Source organism: Peromyscus californicus, unplaced genomic scaffold (genome assembly GCF_007827085.1).
Source record: "Peromyscus californicus insignis strain IS unplaced genomic scaffold, ASM782708v3 Scaffold_16__1_contigs__length_79575227, whole genome shotgun sequence".
NCBI classification, from domain to species: domain Eukaryota; kingdom Metazoa; phylum Chordata; class Mammalia; order Rodentia; family Cricetidae; genus Peromyscus; species Peromyscus californicus.
In genome coordinates this window covers 49,840,083-49,862,945 of record NW_026294458.1, presented here as the reverse complement: position 1 = coordinate 49,862,945, position 22,863 = coordinate 49,840,083, and the positions used below count along the sequence as shown (strand labels likewise).

General features: G+C 37.7%; 1 protein-coding gene across 1 annotated transcript in view; it reads left to right on the top strand.

Annotated features, from left to right (window-relative positions):
- Nucleotides 1-376: 376 nt before the first annotated feature.
- Nucleotides 377-22,863, top strand: part of Cadm2 (cell adhesion molecule 2) — a 974,322-nt gene continuing 951,835 nt past the window's right edge. Inside the window, exon 1 of the mRNA XM_052740982.1 lies at nt 377-1,065. Coding sequence (XP_052596942.1) covers nt 1,005-1,065 — 61 coding nt within the window. The 5' untranslated portion in view covers nt 377-1,004. The remainder of the gene's footprint in view (nt 1,066-22,863) is intronic.

Genomic DNA, 22,863 nt, shown 5'->3' with positions numbered 1-22,863 from the left:
AACCCCGCCCCCTCGCGGTAGCGATTGGCTGAACCCTTCTCCGGGGCTCAGCACCCGGTCCAGGACAGGGCTGTCTTCCCAGCCAGTTAGCACGTGGACACCTCGAGGAAGGTGAGACCAGCCCTGAGTGCGTGAAAGGGGGCTTCAGAGCTTCCTGCCCGAAGGGTCCTTGAGAAGCCTGTTTGTTTTTCCCGGCGCTTGTCTCCACCCACCCCTCGCTGTCATTGGTCAGATCCGGTGGGTGGGTGTGTTCCTATTGGCCGGGGGGCGGGGCCTATCCCTGGCCAGGGTAGGGGCGGGGCCTCCGCCGCGCTGAGCTTGCCCTTGTGTCTGGTGCTCGCTAGAGCTGCTGCTGCCGCCGCCGCCGCCGCCGCCGTCGTCGCCGCCGCCGCCGCCGCCGCCACTGCTGCTGCTGCAGCCGGAGCATCCGGGAGCCGCCGCCGCCGCCGCCGCCGCTGCCACCCGCTACCGAGCGCTGCTACTACCACTGCTGCCGCCTCTTCTAGCAGGACTCTTGACACCGGTGCGCGAGCGGCGGTGCTGCCGGCTTGCTGCCCCTGTCCCCCACCCCACCCTCCCTCCCGTGACCTACCCACTCCTTGCAGCCCTCGCCTGCACCTTCCTCGACACCCAGGCGTCTCTGCATCACCTGCTTGGGCAGCCTCCCGGCGGGCTCTGGGACTTGCCGCGAGCTCCGAGAGGAAGAAGGCAAGCTCCAAAGCCGGTGGCCGGCGGATCGAGTGTCGGGGACTGCACCACCAGCAGCAGAAGGAGAAGAAGAAACTACTTAGCCCACCGAACCCCTGTTCTGCGGGTGCTCTGCCACTGCCGCTTCAGCTGCCGGCAACCAGCTTCCGCGCGGGTTCGAACACCGCAGCTGCGGGATCGTGGGTCCGGCGGGAGCCGGGAGGACGACCACAGCTGAGCCTTTGCACTGTGTGCTTCGCTCAAGCAGCATCTCCTTGCCCCCTTCGATCCTTCCCCAGACCCTTAGAGAAGGGACCATGATTTGGAAACGCAGCGCGGTTCTCCGCTTCTACAGTGTCTGCGGGCTCCTGTTACAAGGTAATCCCCGCCCCGCTGTGGGGAGCATCACTTCACGCCCATTCCCCATCCTCCCCATTCCACCCCGTATTTCCACTCTCCCCTGGCAATCCCCCAGTGCCCGGCGCTTTCCACTCCCTCCCCCTCCGCCCGGGTGCTGCAGGGGGCAGTGGCAGTTTGCACCAGCCGGTTGGTTCTCCAGCGCTGGCTCAGCCCAGCTCTGGCAGCAGGCAGCTCCTTACGCGGCACCTTTCGCCTTTTCATTCACCTGAACTGCCTTCATCCCACCCCGCTCAATCCCTGCCAGCATCCCCCTCCCACTCCGGGTGGCTGGCAACTTGTGCCTGTCTCAACATTCCATTCTCCCACCCACCCTCGCCAGCCACCTCCCACATCACGCTCTTAAGCGATGCTCTCCACCTCTTGTCATCTCTTTAACCTCTTCCCCTTTTAGGGTCGCCTTCCTCCTTTTCCCTTCTTCCCACCAGCATCTCATCCATGTGTCTTTAAAAAGTGTGTGAGAGCCTGGGAGTGAGCTACCGCGACCGCCAGAACAGCAGCAGCGGCGGCACCGTGTGCATTGCAATAACATCCCGGGGGGTGGGGGGGTGGGGGGCTGTGAGACGTGTCATTCACCTAAGAAGAGAAGGGAGACTCTGTCTGGGCTAGAGAGAGGAGAGCGAGCGAAAAAAGGAGAGAGAGAGAGAGAGAGAGAGAGAGAGAGAGAGAGAGAGAGAGAGAGAGAGAGAGAGAGAGAGAGAGAGAGAATATGAATGAAACAAGAAATTAAAAAGGGAGCGAAGGGACATTTTAAAAGACATAAATCCACTTTATCAACACATTGACTTTTTATTATCCAGTCTGTGTGGTTTGCATTTTTTTTTTAAGCAAAGAAATGTATGCTCGCTGGATGTTACTTCACTGCCTTGGATTTTCGCTCAGAATCTCTACCTGTCTATCCTCTGTCTGCCGCTTCTTTGCGTAATTAATATCATCCTTTCACGTGAAATGTAAAAACCCCTGCGACTGCAGTGGAGGGAAACCACACAAAACAGTTATTATGCAAATCACTGGTCTGGATGCCAGGCGGCTAGGGAAAGCGGGTTCGTTTCGCCCCAGACCTTCTCTTTTGGACGATGGAGGGATGGGATGTATGAAGGGAAGGCGTTGCTAATTTTGAAATTAATGACAATGCGTGAGTTAGAGTGTATGAGAGAAAGCACTTTGGGGTGGTGGAGGAGGCAGAGGCGGCGTGCATGTGCGGTAACTGAAAGGCAGAAGATTGTTGCTTTGAAGAGTAGTACAGGGATGCGGCTTGAATGAGAGATATGGGAAGGATAGACGCGAGACGATGGTCGATGGAATTCTTTTAAAGCTGGGTGACTCTTTTCTTGATAAATCTGTGTCCACTCCCAACCCTTCTGGCCTCCATCGGATATTTGTGAGGAAGATAAGTTGTTCAAATTTATTTATCTCTGGGTAAAAAGAATGTGAAAGTAAGACACACGTAGACCCGCCGGTGATCAAAACCCAAACGTTTTTTTTTTTTTTTCCCAAGATTTAAATGAGGTCAATGAACCATCTTTCAGCAAGTTCTTGGAATGCAGCTTCTTTCCTACCGTCTTCTGGGGGGTACAGATTGGGGCACTATTTTATTTTTGCTTACTTGTGGATGTGAATGAAGTGATGGGCAGAAAATTACTGAATCAATTAACTAACCTTGTGCAGATGTTTCCTGGAATATATGGAGGGGATTTTATGTATTTTACATGAGATATAAATTTAAAATGCCATGTGCCAGAGTTGCCAAGAAAGCAGATAGTGCATTTTTCCCTGCTCACACCTCCTGGTTCCATTTCCCAACGCTCACACCCCCACCCTCTTACAAGTAACCCAGGTGGCTGACGCGTTACTTGGATTTCTAATCCTGCCGAGAAAACATCCTCTCAGAGTCCCTAGTTCACCTCTCAGTAACTTGGATCTCTCAGCTGTTTTCTCCCTCCTCCCTCCTTCTGTGCGTGCCTCTCTGTGTGAGTGTGTGTGTGTGTGTGTGTGTGTGTGTGTGTGTGTGTGTGTGTGTGAGTGTGCACGGGTGCGCGCTCACAGCGCGCGACACGCCAGCACCGGCATGCACCAGTTAGGGGAAGAGAGATGTGGGGAAATCAGTTAATTTGGTGATTGTGATGAAAATCCCGGCACGGCTGAATGTATTTTCTCTGCCAGTCTCAGTGTGGTGGCACTGGCTGGTCATTGCACACGCGGCTGGGCTGGTGGGAAGAGATTATTTATTATAGAGCATGTGGACCATGCACTGCACTTGGGGGTCGCCTCTAGCTTCTACAACATTTCCCTGTGAATTGTCTATTCAGTGCACTGAAAATAACTGCCTGCTTGTGCTCTCTCCTCTCTCTCTCTCTCTCTCTCTCTCTCTCTCTCTCTCTCTCTCTCTCTCTCTCTCTCTCTCTCTCTCTCGTGTGTGTGCGTGCGTGTGTGTGTGTGTGTGTGTGTGTGTGTGTGAGAGAGAGAGAGAGAGAGAGAGAGAGAGAGAGAGAGAGAGAGAGAGAGAGAGAGAGAGAGAGAGAGAGAGAGAGAGAAACTAGCTCCAGGGGAAGGGTTTACTCTTTCTTAACCCAGAAATGAGAGATTCCATCACAGGCACGGGTCTTTCTTATTGAGCATGTAAACCAATGACTAAGACACAGCTGCTTTTCCCAACAGACTAGGGGAGACAGGGCCAGGGCGGGGAAGGGGTGTGAGTATGGCAGGAAAAACGCACTACTGCAGCCAGCAGCAGCACCAGCCTCAGGTCCAAGTAAATAAATAAATAAAAAGCATCCTCTACAGCAGCCAGAGAATGAGCACCAGTTCCATGATGTCTGTATACTCAGGAACATCTTAGTCCATATTAAAGAGGATTAGAAAGAGGATAAAGGGGGTGTGGGGGAGCGCAAGCACCCTTGAATTGTCTTCCCTTGTCTATGGCTGCCTCACATTTATCAAACACTGGCTCCTCCAGACATATCATACTCTGTTGATGTTGTCAGTTCTTCCTCAAACAAATTGCTCACGCCTGCCTTTTCTTCCTCTTGGCTATAAACATTGCTTTCAGGTTCTGATTTATGTTTTTCCCACCAGCCTACTGTTTGATTAGGTCTTGGTTAGACAGAGGAATGGTAGGCTTTATTTCCTGAACACAGATTAAATACTTCACAGGTCTTTCCATGCATAGGGAAGAAAGGATATGTGGGGATCTAGTGAATAGCTGATTTTGGTTAAGGGCAGTCTGCCCTGTCTGCTGGTAGTTATGACTAGGCAAATCCTACAGTTAGTCAGTCAGTCGCTTCTTTTTAGCTAGCTTTAGTAGCAGTGTGGTGACATTCTGTCACTTACTGCTGATCAATTTATGTATCCTTTAAAATATTATCCCTATTTTTTTGCAGTATGCATGACATAAGAAGAGACTCTTTTTAACATATCTTCTCTGTGTTTCAGTGTTTTAACTTTCTGTATTTTATATTGTCACATTTTTTATACTTTTTGAAAACTAAATTAAGTTTTCATTTTTTTAATACAAGGAAGAATAAGCCAATGAACAGAAACAAACCAATGTTAAAATTAAGCTAAGGTAGTTGCAAGGAGTTGCTTTCCTAGGTCTCTTCAATATCATTTAAGAGTTTCTACGCAATGGATCTTAAAAAAGCTAATAGATAAAAATTAAATATGATCTCTCAGTATTTGTTTCTGACCAAAATATAACTTGAGAAATACAAAAGTTAAAAAAAGTGAGATTCAGCTTTAAGATTAAAGCCATGTTTTCTTATTATCCCATAACAAGGAAAAAGAAAAAATCAAGAGGATGGGAAGCACAGTATGTTGTAGAATGAGAAGGACACAGCTGACCACCTGTAACTAAGACCTCATTTGCCCAGGAAGAAGAAGCTGTTCAGTTTGCCTTATCTAAAACCACATTGTTTTGCATGCCTGAGGGGCCACTGCTGAGATGAAGAGGGTCCAGTTCACATAGAAAACAAGCCTGGAACAAAAAAAAAAAGAAAGAAAAATGTAACAGAGAATAGATATGTACAGAGACACCTGATTTTGCCGAATATTATTTTATTTAGCAATTAGTCTTACAGAAGAAAAAATGCCACACAAATACAAGTGCTTTAATAATTTCTGCTATGAGGTATTCTAATTAATAATTTGCCATCTTTACTAATAAATGCCTTCAGATTAACACTCAGGTGAATATACATATTACTTGCCATTTTGTACATGTTAGTGTCATGAACTTCACCAGACATTTTACGAAAAATGCATTATATGTTAAATGCATTTACCACCACACTAATGCTTCCCAAATCTCTTACTCTTTTACATGTACTCAAATAACATGAGTCCTCAAGACCATTTCTTGTGGTCATTGAAGTTGGAGTAGAGTGTACTTATTCCTCCCTTTGTTGATAACAGATCCTTTGAAGGCAGCATCTATAGGTGGGTCCAAAGTCTGACAGGTTGAAGAAGCCTGTTTCCAAATAAGTAGTAACTAAGAAAAATCTCCCAGCAAAGGATTCCGAGTTCTTTGGCTGCTTTTGTCTCAATATACCCAAGACTGTGTCCATTGCCTTTTGCCTGTTTCTGTAACTATAAGAATACAGGAGTGTAATATACCTAAGCAGCAGCCAATATGACTGGTCCCCGTGTCCTCCACCAGTGAATCTAAAATTATAAAACTGTTGGCCTTGCATTGAAATAGTGAGGTTGTATCATTTTTCTTAAAGAAAAAAAATACTTAAATTACTTAAACAGTAAAATATAAGTGAAAAATTGTTGGATGACATCCCAAATGTGTATTTAAAAGTGTCCTGGAATAAACATTGCTTGACATCACTTTTCCCTTTAAGATAGGCAGCCAGTGGAATACATTTTGACTGAGAAAAGCTGAGTCACCTACCTGAAGAACCTGAGGATAAAGAAATAGGGTAACATGGATTGCCACCGTAATGTTTTGTTGTGTTTTAATTCTGATATGTGTCCTGAAATCTTTATTGAGAAAGTTCCTACCTCAAGACATTTCATTCCATTAAACACCTTGGCTAAGTCAATGAATGTTTCTGCACTGGTGACTGGGGCAGTTGAATAAACAGGGGAAAGCAATCATGAACCTAAGCAGCAAAATGTCCAAGCTGAAATAGAAGACTTTTGCCAAAGTAGTAGCTGTCTTTCTAATTTACTCTATTTATAGCTCTAGGAAATTGTGGTTTATATGTATATAATCCCCAATGAGGGAAACACAACCTATACGTCTGTGCAATGTCCATCCTTAGTTTAGTGAATCTACAGCTAATCAATTGACATTGAACAATATGTGTTTCTCCATTGCACTGGCAATGTCAGTCTTTGCTTCAGGATACAGCAGCACTCAGACTTTGTAACATGTATGTGAAAATTTTGATATTTTTGTAGGCCTATATCTGTTTCTCAATTACGTCTTAGAAAAAAAATAAATGTAAGTAACTATAGATAAATGCATATACCTTTCTATGAATTCCATCTGACCAATCATTCTCAACATCCTTCTCTAACTATTTATTTTTCTTTTCCAAGATTAAAAATCCCAGAAAATTTATGTCAGACGACATCAAAAATTCATTCTATGAAAGAGAGAGAGAGAGAGAGAGAGAGAGAGAGAGAGAGAGAGAGAGGCATGATTAAATTTACTCGTTTAACCTAAAATATTTAAAAGGACAAATACGTTGTCAACATTTTATTTTAAAAATGTCAAGAATTTCGGAGTGTAGTTCTTGAAGAAGCAACAAAGGCATGTTCCCTAAACTCCTCAAGTATAGAGGTAGAGGTAGTGGGGAGAAGAAGCAACAAAGGCATGTTCCCTAAACTCCTCAAGTATAGAGGTAGAGGTAGTAGGGAGAAGAAGAAGCAACAAAGGCATGTTCCCTAAACTCCTCAAGGAAAGAGGTAGAGGTAGTGGGGAGAAGAAGAAGCAACAAAGGCATGTTCCCTAAACTCCTCAAGGAAAGAGGTAGAGGTAGTGGGATACCCTGGAGCTGGAGGTGCTGAGGCCCCCTGCTGTGCTACGATGCAAATGACATCTTAGGCTTTCTGTGCTCAGCAGCAGCAGCAGGCAAATACAGGAAAGCAGTCCTGTGGCAGCAGAGAGAAATGGGAAGTAGTTTTCTAATTTATGGTAGTCATGAACAACGCTTTAACCCTTTAAAATCTGAAAGAATCCAAAGACCATGCAATCACACCATCCCATGGCAAACCAGAAGAGAAAACAGATATTGTTTAAAGATTCATAAATCACTCCGAGTAGGATTATGTGAGTTTTCATTAACTGCCGGTGAACATTTGATTTTTTTTTTTTTTTTTTTTTTGTAAACTATCAGACTTGTGGGGCAATTTAATGAAGATGAATAGCAGAGGTAAAGTAAGAGTCTCAGGCTTCACGTGCTAATCCTGATCACTGGTGTTCAGAGAAGTGCTCTGAGTAAGAGGTTATTCTCCCAGTCCATCTCACTAGTGTTGCCTACACTACACACAACAGATTTCTGACTTTCTTTTGTTTGCTTATTTTGTTTTGTTTTGAATACAGGGATTAACTTTTTAATCTCTGTTCAGATAAACTGGTGCCAATAAGTGGCATATGTTTTTATGAATCCGTATTATACAATGTTGATTTTCTGACATAGGAAGAATAGTCATCAAATGAGTGCCTAAAAATAGCAAGATCTAAGCACCTAATGTTATTTTCAGCACATCACGAAAGCCTATTAGATAACAGCCAGGAACGCAATTTTGCTTGAATTCCATTTGCAAAAGAACAAACACTTGATATATCGTGCATATTGATTTTTATCTAAGAAGTGAGCCCACAAGCTTCTCATAATGTGTATGGTGGGTTTCCTTAAAGAGACAAAATTACTTTCCTCTTGGAAAAGGTATTCTGCTTCAGTATTATGCAAGTAAATATACTCCTTAATTAGGCATGAGTTAAATTATGCCAAAATAAGTGAAGTAATCATTGAGAAGGGAAATATTCCTTGGTTACTTAGTCGTGTATACTCATGCATGTTCACACTTAAAATACAGCATTACTTTCAAGACTGAAGGTCAACCTTGTTAGATTTTAAATAATGAAGATCTGTGATAACAATGTGATATATGAGGAAAAGGTGAGTTTGTTTCCTTTTTAGTCTTTCTTCCCCCTTTCCAATGGATATGTTTCCTTCAACAATGCCAAGAATGGATTCTGCCACTAAAAACAACCAAAATTTAAAATCTAGAAAATTTCAATAGGGTTGAGAATTTATTCTGGATCTTTTGTACTTTTGAGGGTGAATCATCAAAACCTGCAGCTGCCTGAATAGATAGAAGATAAAGTTGTCAGACCTTCCTCAGATAGTACTGGCCACTCATTATTCACTGTATACTTTAGAGGTCTGATGTATAAGTATAAGACCATCATTGTTCAACATTGGGATAGTTCTGAGGCAGCAATTTCACTTAAATATTTAAATTATCTGCCACCTGTTACAATGTTGCTAAGAAAGACCACGTTTAGTCATAGGGAAGGATTAAAAATAAAAATAAGTGTTCTTTTGCTTCTAGGAACATAAAATTATCAAGCAAAGTGTGATCAAGCAGTACCAATAATTTCATGTTATAAGGAAATAAAAGGCCTTTTAGAGGTCGAATTGGGTCCCTAATAAAGTTATAAATGTTATGATGATTAATCTATAGAACAGAGGCCCTGCTTATACTTGGGAGCAGAATGGGAAAGAACTATTCTTGACAAAGATGTGCTCTGAATTGCTGAGTGTGTGGGCCTTTATTGATTCTGTGTACTTTATAAAGCCAATTAATTTCTTCTTGCAATGAAATATTTTTAGCTTCTGGGATAAAATTGTTTACATTTGAATAAGCAGGTGGATTGATAGTGCTTATTTAAACATCAAAACCTGGAATATTCAGTGTGTAAAGTATACTTGTATTTTTTTCATTTCATCTTTTACTTTAGCTCGTCCCTTATCCCCCCTCTTGTGGGAAATGTCCACAATGCCTCTACTTTGTGTTCATTTTTATACTTCCCATGTCCTCTGTTTTTCAATCTGTACAAAGAAGCTTTAGGCTGAAATGAATAACTATGAATTAAAGATTATTATATATATAATAAATAAATATATGCATATATTTAAAAGTAAATAAAATGTATGCAAAACTTAACTGCCGCTTCTTCGCTACTCTTTTCTATTTTGTTGAAGTTTGAAGGGTAACTTGGCTGGCTTTTGTACTCTTCAGGAACATAAAAGCCCCTTTGCATGACCATCCTACCGACCTGGAATAATGCACATTAAAATAATTTAATGAAGGATTGAGAATGGTTCACAAGAAGAGGGATTTTATAAAATGATAGTTTCTGAAGACATGGAAGCAATAAAATTTCTCAGCCACTAAAGGACAGTCCTTAATGTTTTGTAGTAATTATTGTGCTTTTTTTTTTTTTTTTGAGAGCTCCACCTCTTTCGTTGAGTCATAAAAATGGCAAAAAAGAGGAGGAAAGGAATGTGAGTCAGCCAGCCAAAACCACACAGCAATGCCTGGCAAAGCGGACTAAATTAGCATATGCTAGACTGAGTATTTCCCTCTGTTGTTACATAATCCCTTTCTAATAGGAAATCAGTTCTCATACTTAACCCTTTTGGAAAGATGAGAATTCTCCCATTGTTATATTTTTGGCTTTGCTTACTTTATTTTCTCACAAATTGTGTAAATCGTCTATTGAAGGGCTTTTATATCAAGCCTTTTTTTTTTTTTTTTTTCTCATCCAGTCTCCTGTATACAAATGTTCCATTCTGTGTTCAACTTCGGAATTCAAGGAGCAACTTTTCTATAGCCTTCTCTGAGAGGATCTAATTAGCATTTGAGTCTCCCTTTACTCATGTGCAGCTTTCTTTAGAAAATACATTAGTTCTATGAGGTTTCCCCGAGGATTCATAATACTCTAGTTTGTTACATGTACTGTGATATTCAGTGTGCCTTAATTATGCACGTGTCCTCATTTCAAAGCCTTTTCAGGATCATATGGGATAGAACAGGAGTCTAGCTGTAAGTTCACTGTCACTTATTAATGTGTAGGTGGTATTCAGAAGAGGGTGTTTCTGGAGGCAAGTATATATATCTATGGCACCAATATAGCAAGCAGTTACTCACATTCTGCATTTACTAGTGTCTCTGCCAAAGCAGAATTAGATTCACCATTGTGATACATAATATAGTATCTGTTATTTCTAAATAATTCTTTGCTCTAGGAATGAAATAAAATAAGTCAAAAAATGTACCCTTTGCTCTGAATAACAGACTGTTCCTTTTACTCTTTCTACTGACAAGAAGAACCAAAAATTGTCCCTACATCAATAGTCTGCTCCCTAACTAGCCCATTAACATATTTTGCTGTGGTGGGGTCCTGATGTTTTGCTGGTTATCGTGTGAGGCTATAGATTTTTAGATATCATTAATTGCCTGCAATCTTTATGGACTGTCAAGCGTCAGTGCAGAGCCGAAATTGAAACATGATATATTTCGATTGTTATTTGCATGAAAGTAGAACACTGTGAGAATTTAATGGGAGAAGAGAGAATTTTAAAATCTATTTAAAAGATATTTTTAAAGAGATCTTATCTGTCGATGGAATATTAGAATTGGCTTGTTTAGTTCATGCTATCATTTATAAACACAGATTGCTGGCATTAATCATATTCAAGGTGCTTTTATATTGTGTTCTTTCTTCTTGTTTTTTTAAATTGCATTCTTTTACTTACACATATCACCATGCTTTACATAAGCCATAAGAAATATAGGTGTAATCTACAAATATGACTTTTTAAATTTTTTTGCTTCAACATAGAAAACCCTTTATTAACTATTTCAGTGATAAATTTTTTCATTGTTTTATACTTACATATTTTAAAGCCATTTACAGCTTAAAAACTACTGGCAGTGCCTACTACCTATAGGGCTGTCTGATATATTTGTTTTAATAGACAAAAGAATGTCATTTGACCTTTATTGATTATTATGAACATTTATGTTTTTATAGTGCTTGAAAGAACTAAGCCTTTTTTTATTTTATCCAGTCTATGATCTATATAACCCATTCATGTGTGTGTATTAGAGCATTTTTGAAGATTATGTACTTAGGTCTCCCCAAGAGTGCAAGGTAGACACCGTAGACGTCATTTTAATCTAAGTACATCTTAGTGGGTCTGTATCTTTTTAAAAATAACATTCCATTGATGGATAAACTGTCTTCCAATACAGTTAATAATATTACAATTCTTTAATTGGAGCCAGATATTTACATATTTTTATGTATTTATGTTACAACTGTCAACATGCCAAATAGTCTTCTAGATAGAAAAAATATTCAGTGTGAATTTTTATTTATATATAATATACAAGGCAACAAAAGGAGATTCTAAGAACAGTCAAGAATTCTAAGCACTGATGTACTTGAGAAAACTGTCGATTCACATTGCTCTCAGGCGTGGCAGTGAGTTTAAATTTACACTGCGAACATTCCTCTCAAGTTCTGAGTCTTTCTGATTTCTTTGGGGTAAACACATCTTTTTTGTCTTCCTACAGATTTCTATTTCCAGTTCCCAGAGTATTCCTGATGATGAACTTGTTTAAACACGAGCACGGCTCCTTATCATTCTACTTCTAATAGCTGTCATTTCCAGATAAATGTATCAACAAGGAGGAATTAAAAACTGACCTTGATCCAAGAGATTATGAATACACTGACCTGCTTTTGTTATTGCCAAGCTACAGAGAGGCATTCTCTGATTAGTCCCTAAAGTAGGGGAGATTTAGGGTGCATTCTCAGTTAGCTGGCAGAGCTGCTTTACAGAATTGTGCAAAATATTGTTGTTGTTTTTAAATGCTTAGTCATACTTCTTTAGTTGAAGACCCATGCTAGTTGTGATGCAATTGGTTCATTTCTCTTTTAACATTTGAAAAGCAGAGGAGGGTAGGATGAGAACATTAACTGTTTTTGGAAGAAAATTTTAAATGTTATCGTTGAGACCCCAAGACCGAGAGAAAAAAGGTTATGAGGTTTGTAGTGACTACATTTCAATGGAAAATGTTTTAAGAATGCTTTTCCTAAAAGTCCCAGTGAAATGCAGCTTTTCTTAAGACATTTTCTTCTTTCTTTGCATTTCAAAATTCAGCTTCCCAGATGTATTTTAGAGTCTTGACTGTTTCATGACTCAGTATTTGAAAATAAGTTATTAATTAAGCTGACTTAATATTTACCCAAGACCAGGTGCTAAAACCACACTCTTGGAGACCATATCTTCTAAGTCATTACTCAAAGTAGATTCAAGTTGTTACTTTATTAAGGATTTTTGTATAATATAATTATACAAATTATAATTTGTATAATCATAATATATTAATGATTATATTTTCCCAGTGATTTTACTTGTACTTCAGCCTCCCTTATATTAAAATGAACCACAAAACAAGAAGTTTCCATTTCTAAAGTGGCATCTCCTTGGTGAGTGCTGATTCACTTCCCGGACACCCAGGAATAACAGATAAAGTGGTTTGGGAAGCAATTTTTGGCTGACTATTCATTTACAAAAAGCATTTTAATATATCACTGATTTGTGTTTGTTATATTAATAGCATTCTAATAAATGTATAGTAAGATAAGACCATTTAATATTTTAAATGTACCCACATAGTATCTGAAACATCACCTTTCTCAGACATTTCATCATAACCTACTCAGCAGCTCAGAATAAGGTAAAGGTGAAAGACATCTTTTTTCTTGAGACTTTAAACACTAAAGCATTCTAGGACAATGATGTCCAGAGTCCTCAAATTATGACACTATCCATGAATTCATCAAGATGATATTGCAGTAGAATTGTCCTTACAGAGAGATGTTGACTAAGTAAAACCCATACCAGATAATTTCCTGTCTACTGGTTTATTTTAATTTTTTATTCTACTATGGGTATACTATAAATTAGGTAACATTAATGATGTTTAAAACTCCTATCATTTATTTCATTCACTTATATATAAAATAGTTAAATGGAGCCATTAAAACATAAAAAGCTAATAGCTTTTAGAGGTCTTGCAGAGGTCACAAGTTAGTTTGATTTTAAATTTTGTCTCATTTTGCCTCAAAATTTGGTTATCTATAGACAGACCCTCAATAAGACAGGACACATTGTCCTGAAGGATATGCTAGCATACATGTACCTGCAGTAATAAATATGTTTAATGATTTTACGCAGACTAATTTAATGATGCCTTATTATCACATAAGACCATCTCACCCAGTGGTCCTGTGACAGTGTGATTGATGACAGAGAGTGAGGCTGTAATGTGTAGGACTCATCCTTGATGTTGATAGGAGTTACAGATATTGTTGAACTGAACAGCTTGGAATTCTGGAACTTTCCTGAAGCGGAAACACATTATGGTGGGAACTGTAGGCATAGGCTCTCATTCCATTTTCTTAGAGACCTTCATCCCTTTCACTTTCTTGCAGCTTTGTTTTTGTCTCTGAAGATTTAGAGATTGAAATGACTTTTCTCTGATTCATGACTGGAATGTTAGAAATGGTAGGCCAGGTCCACCTTTCCACTTAAAGCCACTCTGTAGTCCAGTCAGCATAGCATTTGTCTGCCTTAGCAAAAAATTAACTTCTTATTTGTCTATCATTCATTATTCTGTATTTAAATATTTTATTCAGATCTATGTGTCAACATACATTTCAGACTTTTTCATTCTCTATTGGTACAATTTGTCAATTAATTTTATAGCCACCAGTTTGAGTTTGAATTAAAAATACTTCTTACTAAGCTATATTTGTAGCTCATTCCCCAAGTTAAAAACTTTAGTGGTAGAGACATAGCTCAGCTGAGTACCAGAGCCCATACAGCTCTTGCAGACGACATTTGGCTCCCACCACCTGCTCGCCATATCACAACCTTCTGTAACTTGAGCTACAGTGGACTTCATATCATCTTGTGGTTTCCTTGGGTATCAAGCAGGCATGTGGTCCACATACATCCATGAAGACAAATACTTGTGCACATTTTTTTTTAAAGTTAAGACTTCGTTGATGTATTAATCATTTTTATTATTAGAATTGAACTTAATTCCAATCTGTAATTCTGATTTTAGTATCATTTTCTGTAGACTCAATGTCTATGTAAAAAAAAAAAATATAAAACAAAAATTACTAACCTTTGCTTTTCTGAAGCATAATTTGTCCATCAACTGTTTAAATCCTAGGCATATGGCTGAACAAGGTTGAAACAGTCTCTGTCCTTATGGAGCCTCCAGTCTATGGGAAAACACATAATAAAATATCAAAGGATGTAACACATTCTTTTCTTGAGAATTAAAAATAAATTCCCTTCCTACTGCAGTATCTTTTCAACAGTAACCAAATGTGAACATATCCACCCGATGGTGAAATCACCGATTTAACAACAATGGCATAAAATTCACTGGGCTTTTAATATTTCTTTATTTAAGGCTGGATTAAAGGGCTCTCATTTCTTCTTGCCCTTTATCCTGAAAACATTCTCACTATGATGCCCGTTTCCTTTCTGTCTTTTTTTTTTTTATTAACACAACTTGAAAGACGTTGACAAGTGAACAAGAAACATTCAAGCATGCTCCATTCCAACTGATTTGTTCGAGAAGATGATTCATTTAATTTCATAAAGGCACAGCAGGCCAGAACACTAGCTGACCAGGTCAAAGGAGGGAATATTGGGGGGAGGGGACTCTGAGGAGAATCTATGCAACAAGCAACAATATTTAGTATTTCAGAGCTGGAGTTCTGCTTGAGAAACTCTGATGTTGCCAGCCACAGTCCTTTAAAGAGCTGCAGTGCCCCAGGGAAAACATTTTTAAAGTGCCCTATCTAAACACAGTGTTCCTTGTGCTGTGTCATATACGTGTGTGTGTGTGTGTGTGTGTGTGTGTGTGTGTATAAAGACCTCAGCTCTTGCTCACATTATGGTGTTTTGTGACTGATTACAATCTGCACTGTTACAACTTGGCTTTTTGAGTCTGCTGATGAAACATCATTCTTGGAACCTACTTTCCAGCATAGTCTTGCTCTGAATTTAACTGAAATCTCAGCCACTTAGAGAGCAAAGCTGGGGAAGACATGAACCCGCCATTAAATAACTTCAAAAATGAATTTTCACAGTAACTTAAAATATAGGGAAGAAAATACATAACCACAGGGGCAACCTATAAATGTTCTTGATATTTTATTCTTTCTGTCAACATTGCATCTCAATAACTAGAAAAGAGGGTTGACATCATAGTTCTAACACAGTATATGTTGTTTCTCAGTATTAGTTTTTACTGTCTAGGGCTAAATTTAGAACAGACAATATACATGTAATAGATAAAGTCACACTGTTCTATTTTTCTTGCTCTATACTTGAGAAGTTGTAATGGTAGTGGTCCAGTGTATATTTAGGGACTTATTTATTTGGATTACATACAACAGTAAAATGCACAGTTAGAAAAACTTCAGCTTGCCCATTATCTTTAATTTCACTTTCTTTTTCATTTCATAAGAAACTTTTAAATTAAAGCAATTTAAGTAAATGCTGTGTTGCAGGTGATCATTTTCTGGAGTGTAGTTTCATACCAAATGATTTATTTTGAATGTGTGCTCCCTTTGACAGAGTAAGTGAGAGATGCATTCTTAGAAACTTTGACAGAGGGAACTAGGTGGTGCTGTTCTGTCATGTTCATGTACTCCTGGCTGTCTTGGCCCTGCTCTAGGTTTGTTAAACACTCTCAGGCAGCAAGTTAAGGCATGTGTTGGTCTTCTATTGATGTTAGAATCTTGACTAATTGACCAAGGTCACACTGCTTTTAGACTTTCGTTTTCAGAAGTATGTCACAACATGAAGCCATTCTTCCTAAGCAGGAAGATATGCCACACTTCTTTCACGTCTTTAATATTTAAGGTATGTTACGTTTTCAAATCATCCAGGTTTTGGATCTATGTCTTTTTAAACCCTTGTCCTTGGCCTTTTATTTGACAAAAACTCAGAATTATTTGAATTGGAATTTAAAGTGCTGATATTTTGTATAGTTTAGAGCTGATTTGATTTAAAATACTGACAGTACATAAACTCTTTCTCCCTTCCTCTTTCTCTCCTCTCTGTGTATATACATGTATATACATGTGTATGTATACACACACACACACTGGAATCTTTGTTGTATGTTTTCTTGTTATGAATTACACCTATTTCAGATACTGTGATACTTCAAGAATGCAAATAAAACTAAGTATTATAGTTTTCTGTTGAAATATATTATGTTCTTCATAAGAGACTATAAATTAAGTACAAATTACAAAATACCAGTGATTTGGTAATTTCATTTATGAAAAATTTATCATCAGATTCATTCAATAATGAGACTCTGGTTGTTAGATAATGATGTTGCTGTGGTCTCCCTGTATACGTCCATGTAAGATCATTTCAACAAAGCAGGACTATTTTTTTTTTTCTGATGTAATTTTTCTAATTGTCTTTAAGAACACAAAATCATTAAGAATTATCTTAACAAAATAGTGAGTGTTACCTTAACAATTTTTTTTTTACTTATTTTTTTATTTTTTTTACCTTTTTTTTCTGACCTTAACAAATTATTGAGTAATAAAAAAGTGAGGTAGAAGACTCTTTGTATTCTCACTATCTTCTAAATCCTTTATAATTGGAACACAGAATTATTATGTAGTATTTCAAATGGTTCACTGTGCTCCATTTATGGTATGATAAGGTAATTTGTGAGATGAGCATCTTCTAGTATAGCAACAATAAGTGAATATCTGCTAGACTTCTGGGCCTATATCTGTTTGGCATTTCTAAATAAAATGAAATCACAATATTTTAAGAGTCCAGATCATGAAAACTTCAGAAATAGGATTATTTATTAAAAAAGAAAAACTTCCTTTTCTACAGTGTGAAGGTTGACATAGAAAAGGTTAGATATTGCTTATCAAAAATTGCCAAAAGCATCAGTAAGTAAAAAAATATATGTTTTCAGTAGAAAGTCAGAATTATGTTAGAGATAATAATGTTATTAAAATATTCTATAATTTTTAAATACAATCATTGTAACAGATAAAGATAATATCATAAAGTGGAAACTTTAATGATATTGATAGATTTTTCAACTCAAAATACTTATGAAATTAAGAGAGCAATGAGAGATCTGTGAGAGAGTTTGAAGTGGGAGGAAAGAAAAGGGTAAATGAAAATATTGTATTACCATCTCCCAAAATGAAAGAAACAACTGAAAAAGTAAATGTAAAAATATATTTCCTATCAGAACTTTGACTCATATTTTGGAAAATGACATTTTAAAAAGAGAGACCATTGTCTAATATCTGCAAAAAAAGACTTCAGCCTTAATACAATAGATAGTAGATTTACCTTGTGGAAAGCTTTGTTAGACTAAAGCAAGGGCCAGTACCTTATTTTTAAATCTATAAAATTTGGAGAAAATTTTCCAAGTGAATATATTGAAATTTACTTTTTCTTCTAAGACGAAGTTTTTTTTTTATTCATTTGGTTTCTTAAGTATTATAAAGCTTATAAATTATCTGATGATTAGTTATAATTTTAAGGTAAAATTAGGTGGGAAAAAGCTCATACATTTCTCCTTGGACAAAGGCTATAGTATATCATGTAAATATCAGGAAACAGGAAAGCATTACAGAGAATACTTGGGAGGAAGAAGGGGATCAATGAGAATGGGAAGGAGATAAGTCATGACAATGAGTTTGTGGCGAGTATGGTGAGCACACATCATGTACATGCATGGAAATGTCAAAATGGAAACTCATGGTATGTAATTAGTTTATACTACCACAGTTTTTAAATGCTTGGTGCATTTTTCTATCATTTCTTATGATCAGCTTTTATTTCTTGGAGGCCTTTCAGTAGAATAAGAAGAGACAATGCCACATAATTATTTTTCATGATGGTTAGTCTTTGGCAATATGGCATAACTGTTGAGTACACATGATCAATGGTGACAAGCAGATGGCCCTGGCGTGTCATTTTTAGTTTTCCAAAGGTTTCTACAGAAACTTCTGCAAAGGCATCGTTTCATCTTTCTTTGTTTCATCAGTGATAAAAGATTTATGTCTCGTGGAACTAAAGGTGTTTTCTCTTTAAAGGGGAGACTAAAAAAGCAACAAAAGCCAAACCAACAATAAGTAGGGAATTCTGAATTTCTTTGAGATCAGAAACAGTAAAACTGGCAATCCTGCTAGAGAAAAGCCTGATGGTAATTAAGAGGACAAAAGCAAGTGTATCATAGGATAACATAGATATTTTATACCTTTTATGCATATTTTATTAGTGTGATACAAAATAGTCTCCTAGGAAGATTTGATATATAATGATATCCCAAATCCACAAATCAATGTCTAGTGGACTCATTAGTCACTGACATTGTAAACTGGTGTTAATGATGAGAAAGATTTAATTAGAACTCAGTACAAATTTGGGGTTTTCTTTCATTTCCTATGTTTGGTACCCAATAGTAATAGATGATCACTGCTAACACAGAACCTTACAACCATCAACATGTAAGCATAAGTGAACTTCACCATGCACAACTGAAATGAAGCCATGAATAACTATCACAGAAAGTATCTTACCACAACATTTACATACACTCTACACACAATGTAGATCAATGTTGACCCTTTCTAAATATATTTTCACTAGTTGCTTTTGATTGGATCATGACCTAAATGGACTCCAAATGAAGGTACATGATATGTAGACCTTAGTTTTCTTTTTAAGTGACTCTCTGAAGAGACTCTTATTCTGACTTTGCACTTGACAAGTGGTCAACTTCTCAAAATAGGTATATGCGATAACATGTGTAGCTAGATATACTTGCAGAAATAGAACTGTTCTTAAAAACAGAGAAGTAGTTTCATTTCACTGAGTTGTTTCCACAATCTGAAGACAACAAAAGAGGGCAAACGTCCCAAAAGCAGTCTCTGAATTTACTTCCTAATGTGTTACTTGCCAGGCATTTCAAAGGGAACACTGCCTGGTAGCAATTAAGAAATCCTTAAATTTGACAAGAACATGACATTTGGGGAAGCAGCCTTCCTTATCCAAAAATGTAAGTAAAAGATTGTTGAAAGACAGGGGTCTTGGGAAAAAAGAAAAGAACAAAGAAAGAAAAAAGGACAGAAAGAAAAATAAGTTCTCTTTATTCATTTAAGTTTATATAATGTAAATGTGAGATGTGCAACAAACATTAAGAAATGTGAATGGCTGCTACCGGAGAGATAGCTTAGTGGTTAAGAGCATTAGCTGCCTTTCCAGTAGACCAAGGTTTGATTCTCAGGGCTCACATGGTGGCTAACAGCCATCTCTAAATCCAGTTCCAAGGAATCTGACAGTCCCTTCTACAAACACGTGGTGCACAGACATACATGTAGGCAAAACACCCGTGCACATAATAATATAAAAGAAAAAGAAATGAGTGAGGTATCTTCACTGATATAAGCATGAAGAGATGTGCTACTTAAAATAGCCTCCTTCTTGTTATTGCCTTGGAATCACTATCAAAAATTACAGATATACATTTGTTCCTCTTGATAACTTTGTAAATTGCCTGCTTTTTCTTGAATTGTTATCAATCACTTGTAAGCTCTGAGATTTCTAATTGTATCTTCAAGTTTCAGAACATTGCAACATAGTTTTTCTGAAAGTTTTGGAGGCTGTGTTTATTTTGCATATAGTGACTAGAAATCCAAGTAATGGTATTTCAAAACCCCTAGTTAGTTTTACTTGCTACAGTATCAGACATGTTGTAATGCCTGATACTTCATCAGAAGGATTGCTGTGGTAGAGTATTTGTCATGGTACTCCTTGTGTATGATTTCGAGCACAATACTACCTTTGCTCATTGTTTTACAAAAGGAGACGCCAGAGCTCAGGAGTTTGCTTACTGAAACATCACAACACTTTTTCTTTTTTAGTTTAGTTTAGTATAGCATCTGTGTGTGTGTGCTCACACATGCAAGCTTTGTAAAAGAAATGAGACTGAAATAATGGAATTGTAACTGCATTATGTGGGGAAAAAAATAAACCAAGGCTCCCACTAGGTTATATGTGAAAGTCTATAAAAGAAATAAGTTTTTGCACAATCAGATGAAAGTTTTAAATGAACTCTACAGCACTTTGGATTTAAAGGTGATCTCATTTCAACTCTATTTAAATCTTATTTTAGAAGCTTCACAGTATAAATGGAAAGTACATGTTCAAGGCATCAAGAATGAATGTGGCGATTATGACTTTTCCATTGGCAGTCTCCATCACAGGAATGCTCTCTAGGGGTCAGGTGCTCCAAGGGTGTTACGCTTGGATCCTCTCCAAACGTCCTTTTCAGCTTGAAGACTGACTCCATTTGAGCATCTAAATCAAAATAAGTGAAGTTCATGGCAAAGATTATGATTATGTCTTTGGCATAAAGTGAAAATTTTTAATTAGACAAAGGTGTTATGAAAATTATGATTTATATTATATATAATGTTTATTAGATTCTGATAAAAACAAATATTTTTCAAGTATTTAAACATGTTTTGTATATATGAAATGAAATGAATATTTTACAGTCTTATTAGTATATAGGTATATAAATTAATAAATATTGTATTCAATCCCTTGTTTATAGCATGTTATATACTTTTTTGTATTTCTAAACTTTTATCCTATTTTCTGTAAAGAGAGCTGTAATACAGGCATATCAGTATTAATAATACAGTATTTGAAGAAATACTCATCTGGTGAAATATTTTTCTAAGAAACATTTAGATTATTGGAAAATATCAGGTTTAAGTGTTGGCATGGGAAACTAGGTTATGCCAGAGACTCTAGTAAGGCAAGATTATCTTGTACCATAGTCCATAAATAAATTTTAATTTATTAAGACTCAAAACAAAAACAATACTCTTAAATTATTGCAAGAGCACTCTAAATTTTTATTAAGAATTTATTTCCAGACCAGATTAATAGGGATTTTACTGTAATCTTGTAAAATGTTTCCTGTGTCTAAAAGTGAAGGATTTATACTCTTATTTGATGGTTTAAAGGTGTACCCACTTCAATGTAAAATAAGGAAGCTCAATGGCTTCAGATTCTGATGTAGCTCCTTATGAAACTGTACATTTTGAAGAAATCCAGAATTTCACATTAACCAAGTGTATTTTTTTCTTAAAAAGCCAAAGGCTTATTATTTCCATTTCTAAGTGTATAGTTAAATAAAGGTGCTATTGATTAATTTAGAGAGTATTTCATAATAACCCTAATCATAATTGTACAAAAAGTAAAACTTCATTTGTTGTGGAGCCAGGCGAGCTCAGCGGGCTTGTGGGCGATGGAGGTCAGTCCTCAACTTAATTCACTGGCAACCCAGATGCCAGGCGAAGCTGCCAGCACAGTGGCTTTCGACTCTGGCAGAAAGTCAGCTGCAGCTGCAGGGAACGCTCTTTTATTCCCTCCTCCTTTTCCCTCAGACTCAGTGCAGTGAAGCCTGTGGATTTTACAATTGCCACAGAGAGCACAGAGTCGGGAAATATCATTCTGGGTGATGATCACCTCACTTACGCTATTAGTGGGTTTCAAATCAATTTATTAGGAACAGCCAAATATAAACAGATAAGAGTGTATATGCCCATGTTAAATAATCTACATAGGTTTCGGAGAGTAACATGGTGAGATTTGTTTTTCTAGTTTTGCCTTCTATCTTCTTCATTTTGGGAATTGCTGGTAAAGTAACAATAATAGTAAATCATGTAAAGCCTCTGTTTTACATAGTACTGTTTCCTGTATTTGGAGAATCAAAACCAGGGAGGACGGGTGCAGGGGGCAGTGCTAGAATGTCAATATAGAATCTATCATGCCTGGCCTCTCTGCTACTCATCTGTGTAGGATTATTGAACAAGAGGGTTTCCCTTACTGACATAAAGGTATTTGCCTGATAACTAGCAACTGTGGTATCTACCTCATGTGGTATGTAGTTATCAAGGTAAGTGATGCACACTCAATAAATCATAGAAAATTTAAGAAAGAATTAAAAAAAATAGAAATTCCAAACTTTTGTATGAAATTCTCAGAATTTTGGCTCTGGGTTATTCATGGACGGTTTACACTTTATTTTTTAACAGAGTAGTCTAGGAGTTAAAAGGACAACGAACCTGATGAGAAAGCTTTGACTAACCTGGAAGTAACCACAGAAACATTGTAAAGACTATTAACACTACATTCTTTCATTTCAAAGTTTGTTCAGGGTCAAGGTGCTAAAGAAAGACGTGGCACAGAAAGATAAAGGGAGGAATCCTAAGATAGTATATTCTTGTTAGAAAACATTTAAATGATTACTGGCTGAAAAAGCTCCATCACTTGCATTTGAGCACCCTACAGTGTGTCTGCCTTTCATTCTAGAAAGCTTGCTTTTCGACTTTCTTTTCCGTCTACTTTCCCTTCCTGTTTTATTTTTTTCCTCCAAAATTTTTTTCTCTGAAAGTAAATCATGAGCTACTTCCATCCATAAAATTTCTTTGTGGAAAATATTAAGCTTATTCCTGGTGTCATCTGACATTGGTACAGATGAGTTTCATAAATGAAAGGAGATCAAACATCGACACCGTCGTGAACAAACTGTACACAATTATGAGCTGCTGATAAGGATTAA